Consider the following 5,584-nt stretch of genomic DNA (forward strand, 5'->3'; position numbering starts at 1 on the left):
AGGGGGGAAGCCGAACCAGGGGGGAAGCCGAACCAGGGGGGAAGCCGAACCAGGGGGGAAGCCGAACCAGGGGGGAAGCCGAACTAGGGGGGAGCCGAACCAGGGGGGAAGCCGAACCAGGGGGGAAGCCGAACCAGGGGGGAAGCCGAACCAGGGGGGAAGCCGAACCAGGGTAAATATTTATTGAGAACCACCCGGTGTGCGATGCCTCGGATAAAGAAGCGATGGCATAATCTCTCGGTAGACCCCAGGTAAGCGTGCCCGTTATGACGGAAGAGCATTTTTAAAACTCGATCTGCTCGCTTGCTGTAGTTTACGACCTCGGTTTTATGGCCTTCGGTTTTACGACCTTCGGTTTTATGGCCTTCGGTTTTACGACCTTCGGTTACCTTTTGCGACCTTCGGTTACCTTCTTGTGTACTTAGTCTGCTTTGTGATGGTCTCGTGGGATTGGAAATATGTGAGGCTCCACAGCTAGTATGTCCGCAGCTGGAGTCTCCACAGAAAAGAAGGAAAAAGGCGAGTGTTACAGAGGCGGCACATGATGACGTTTCTGACCAGGTTCCTTTCGACCCGGATGAAGCGGTCTTCGAGTTCGACGAAGCGGATAGGTTGATAGCTGAGAGCGAGAAGAAGTCGTCTGGTTTGGTGCCGAAGAAGAAGGATGAGGTACGGCGTGGTGAGGTACGGCGTGGTGAGGTTTTGTTGCCAGAGGTGGACATAGAGAGGGAGTTGATGGCGGATTGGTTGACATGGTCTTTGGACAGTTTGGAGGGGGTATTAAGTCCAGTGATGAAGGGTAAAGTGTTAGGAGCTAGTCGGGGTCTAGAGATACCGAGTGTTATTTTGCGTAATTTGAAGGAGATGGGTTGGTTGGCACCTACGGCTATCCAGCGCGCAGTGATACCGTTAGCGACGGTGTGCCGAAAGGATGTGTGCATAGCAAGTGAAACTGGTAGTGGTAAGACTGGTGCCTTCGCGTTACCTTGTTTGATACACATGTTGTCGCTTTGGGTGAGTTGTCCAGAAGCAAAGGAGAGCGGTCTGGACACAATTGTTTTAGCACCGACCCATGAGTTAGCCCGCCAAGTCAATGACGTTTTACTGGACTTGTGTAGAGGACTAGAGGTACGCACTGAGTTGGTGGTCGGTGGCATAATGGTAGAGAAACAGCAAAGGCGTTTAACTAAGAAGAGACCAAACATAATTATCGCCACGGTCGGCAGACTGCTGGCCTTGCTGATGGGCGATGAAGACCTGAACATAGATGCTAACCCTTACCTCTCCGACCTGTCCACCGTTCGCCATCTCATTGTCGACGAAGCAGACCGAATGTTCGAGACTGGAAAGACCAAGGACATGCAGAAGATACTACAGAAAGTTCAATCAGACAAAGCAACCTCTGGAAACCAAACAACTTGCCAATACCTGATTGCCTCAGCCACCCTTACACTTGCTCACGACATGCATCGGACCGTGGATCGTCAGACCGTGGATCGTCAGACCGTGGATCGAGTCAAGGCTACACAATCAAGTGAAATATCCGACGGCCATCCGAGCGACACCAAAAACAAAATCAACGCCATGGACATCATACCGTTCCGTACCAAGGACACTGAAATTATTGACTTAACGACCAATGAATTCAAACAACAAATCAAGGCCGTCCAGGAGCTGCAATTACCCCGCGGGATCGAGGTCTACAGCGCCGTGGGGAACTACAGGTCCAAATTCAGATATCTATACACCATCATAACAAGATACTTTGCCAAGCACTTCGCTGAAAAATCGGTCGTCAAAATAATTGTGTTTGCAAACACGATCGATTTCGCCAAAAAGCTGTGCAAATTCGCAAAACTTGTCTGCAAGGATTGCGCGGCTAAGGGCGATGGCCGTGAATATGTGCTGAGGAAATCTACTTCGTCGAATAAGTCCACGGCAATGAAATATGTGCCCATTAACCTTCTTGTCGCAGGAAATGCCGCTGAGATGAAAGAGAAGAACGGCAGTCGCAAGATCGCGGCCTCGTCAGTTGTGGAGAGTAGTTCGACGCTTAGTTCAGTGGCTCATACAGCGGTGATGTCCGAGACGGACTCGTCGCCGTCTGAATCGACGGTGACGTCTGGCGCAGCCTCAGAGTCTGATGAAGGTTCAGAGTTTGATGGAGAGTCGCCGTGCGACGCTGCGTCGGTCGCTGCGTCCTTACCTAACGAAGAGTCGGGTGTGGCGTCGGGTTCCGAGACGCTGGTTGATGCGTTTAGAAGGTTGCATGTGTTAAGTTTGCATTCACAGCAGAAGCAGAGCAAGAGGTACGAGGTCTTTGAGAAGTTTAACCGTCGCGGTGAAAGTGGGGTCTTGTTTGCGACCGACATCGCGGCTCGAGGCTTGGACTTTCCGAACGTGGATTTGGTGGTCCACGCGCAGGTACCTCGGAGTCTGCAGACGTTTGTTCACCGCAGTGGAAGGACGGCGCGCGGAGCGCAGTGTAAAGGCACGGTAATAACGTTGGCTCAGAAAGAAGAAGTGGAGAGGTATAACAAAATCACGAAGGGGCTAGTCGTCCAGCCTCTAAGCTCTAGTCCAATAGGGGCAATGAATTACGACGCGTCCCAGGTACATGACATTGCCGAGAAGGCGGAGTATATCGAGTCGCAACAATTCCGGTTAACAAAGACTCTTAAAGCGCGTGAGTGGAAGAAAAAGGCGCTTGAGGAAGCCGAATTAGTAGACAGTGATATTGAGCAAGAAGAGTTTCTATTAAGGAAAAATGGAACTAAAGCTAACCTCACCCATAGCGAATATTCTCAGATGCAGGAATTGAATAAAGAAAAGGCGATCCTCGACCGCCTGAAATCTGCGGACCTCCTATTACTTAACAACAAAATGTCTTCTGAAACCAAAAGGACCTGAGACCGAGCGACCTTCCTCCTGGGTTGATCCAGCACGGCTGGGCCGGCAAGACGAGATGTTGGTTAACGGACTTTACATCATGACTACCCAGCCTCACGGTGAAGCTCCGAGAGCTCCTCGGAGCTGACGTCGAGAGGACCAAGTTGACAGTAAAGCTGCCAGAGTTGAAGACGGGGCAGGGAAGGAGAATAGATTGTTGCGGATCTGGTTGACCAAGTTTATATCTACCCCAACTTGCAGGATGAGCTTGCGGGTGTTATTTCGTGACTGCCCTCGAAACACTGGACATCCGACGCCGAGAAAGACGGCGAGCAGCATGAGGCCAGAGTAGACTGGCAGCGTCGATGCAACGACATGCTTGGAAAAACCGATTCCCTCTTGCAACTCAACGATGTCTACGACCACTTCCCGGACAGACTCGAGGGTGTCGGCAGCTTGGAGGCCCTAGCAGCCGCCTACAACAAGAGGGAGTACACCGCGAAAAATCTCTGGGTAGGACAAACATGGAACTCATGCCAACCTACCGGGGGTTTTGAGGCGACCATCTGGAGAGGAGGATAATGCCACTCTTCCGAGGCCACTCTTCCGAGGCCACTCTTCCGAGGCCACTCTTCCGAAAAATACTACCTAGACACGAGGAATTCACTTTTTTACGTCCAAATCCCTTCTGTTCGTTTTGATGTGACGAGACGTGGAATCACATGACGGCAAAGTGGTTCCGAAAAGGTCGGAGACCCAACGCCCTAATTTCTGGGCTTCAATTTTTTTCCCCCATAGTTCGAATGCGGTCGCTCAGTTCAGTTCAGGCCACTACCAACATCCCGGCGACCTTGTCCGCGTCCTTCCTCGTGAAGTTGGGAGGCCGAGAGATTGACCTGGGGCAGCTCGGGTCTGTGGCGGCGGGTATGCAGTATGCAGGGTCGTTCCTATTCAGCGACGATTGCCACACCGCCAAGCTGGTGTTTGACGGCTTGAAAATCATGGCTAGCCAGGCACTGGACCTAACAGTGAAGTTGCCAGACTCAAAGCTGATGAATGAAGAGGATGCAGGGATACGGGGAGAGGGGAGTCAAACAAAATCGTCACATCAGTTTTACACCCAGCTGGCTGAGCAAGTTTTTAGGTGTCCCTACCTGCAGGAAGAGCTGGCGGGGGTTATTCGCGATTTTGTGACTGCCCTCGAAACTGTCAACATCGAGACATGGAACACCAAGAAAGACGCTGCCGAGCATAGGGCCAGAGTAGAGTGGCAACGTCGATGCGGAAACCTTGACGGGATGCTGGATTTCAACGCCATCTACACCAGGTTTTCGTACTGCCTCGATGGCGTGCACACCTTGGAGGCCTTAGCAGCCGCTTACAACCAGGAGTACACGACACAATTCCCCTGGTCAAAAAACGCATGGAGATTCCCAAGCTACCGGATCCGTCCAGAGGAACCCAAGGAAGAAGAGCACCCGGACGTGTGTCAGAGCCACGATCCTCGTATGCGCGCTTTTTAGCGGATTTTTTTTACTGGATAAGTGGTGTGGGCCCGATAAGTTGACCAATGCGATCGTTGAACAGTTCAGTTGAGACCTCTACGACCAAGACGGGAGCGACGTTGGCTGCATCCTTCATGGTGGGAGTGTCGGGGTACGAGATTGACCTGGCACGACTCGGAACTGTGGCCGCTGACATGAATTATACCTGGGCTGCTCTCGCACGCCCCGAGGTCGCTAGGTTAGTGATTGACGGCTTGAAGATCATGGCTACCCAAGCTCCCGGCCTGACGGTGAAGTTGCCGCGTTGCTCGAAGCCGAAGCTGCTGAAAGAAGAGGAAGGAGTGAAACCGGGAGGGCAAAGCTGGGCTAATCTGTATACGGAATTGGCTGCCGCAGTTTATATGGACTCCATCCTGCAATCTGAATTTGCTGGCGTTATTCGGGATTTCGTGATTGCCCTTGAAAACCTCGACATCAATACCGGCGACACACAGGCAGACGCCGAGGAGCAGCACCAGACCAGGATCGACTGGCAGCGTCGATGTAACGCTCTTCGGGCAGGAGAAACCCCGTCGCTGGCTCTCAGTGACGTCTACATCGAGAACCCGTACAGACGGGGCGTGGACAGCTTGGAGGCCTTAGCAGCGGCTTATAATTATCAGTACACGATTAAAGTCCACCCCACAGGTCAACTATGGACATTACCAACCTTCCGGGTAGCTGTCAGGGCCGGGTGTCCTGCCAGCAAGGCTTAAAGGAATTTTCTGTGGCAAGGTGTCACAACTTATCCAGTTATGGCGATTCAACACCTCTCCCTACTTACGCTGCCCGGTTCTCCAACCGATGGTCTTGTTTGGACCGAACCTCCTGACTGTTCCTTTGTCCGAGCGCATTGGAAAGCTGCGCGCTGGAAAGGTGTACCGGACTCCTTCAACCGTGACCACCAGAACAGTCAAACATGTTCCTAGGGATCTAAGTGACGTTTTGATGTCCACCGCGCTCTCCCATATGCTACCAAGCTGCCGTCGGCTGCCTGCGAAAATATACATCCCTGGACCATTTGTTTCGTCGCCATGGCCTGGAAGTGCATCACAAGTTTGGTTCACTGCCTTTGAGACTCGCCGGCAAGTTCTGGATGCCGAAGGTTGCAACAAGGACGTAAAACACTTTCAGGCTTCACTGATGGGAAC

The 5,584-nt window shown here is 52.3% G+C and overlaps 3 protein-coding genes across 3 annotated transcripts; all 3 read left to right on the plus strand.

Annotated features, from left to right (window-relative positions):
* Positions 1-204: 204 nt before the first annotated feature.
* GNI_034420 (helicase) lies at positions 205-2,910 on the plus strand (the record flags this gene model as incomplete). The annotated part of the gene is made up of 2 exons (XM_011130940.1): positions 205-251; positions 426-2,910. 2 exons carry the CDS (start codon positions 205-207, stop codon positions 2,908-2,910), a joined length of 2,532 nt encoding a protein of 843 aa, XP_011129242.1.
* Positions 2,911-3,692: 782 nt separating this feature from the next.
* Positions 3,693-4,412, plus strand: GNI_034430 (hypothetical protein; the record flags this gene model as incomplete). The annotated part of the gene is made up of 1 exon (XM_011130941.1): positions 3,693-4,412. The coding sequence occupies one exon, from the start codon at positions 3,693-3,695 to the stop codon at positions 4,410-4,412; it is 720 nt and encodes a 239-aa protein (XP_011129243.1).
* A 47-nt stretch (positions 4,413-4,459) lies between these two features.
* On the plus strand, positions 4,460-5,149 carry GNI_034440 (hypothetical protein; the record flags this gene model as incomplete). The annotated part of the gene is made up of 1 exon (XM_011130942.1): positions 4,460-5,149. One exon carries the CDS (start codon positions 4,460-4,462, stop codon positions 5,147-5,149), a length of 690 nt encoding a protein of 229 aa, XP_011129244.1.
* Positions 5,150-5,584: the final 435 nt, after the last annotated feature.

Source organism: Gregarina niphandrodes (genome assembly GCF_000223845.1).
Source record: "Gregarina niphandrodes unplaced genomic scaffold scaffold00004, whole genome shotgun sequence".
NCBI classification, from domain to species: domain Eukaryota; phylum Apicomplexa; class Conoidasida; order Eugregarinorida; family Gregarinidae; genus Gregarina; species Gregarina niphandrodes.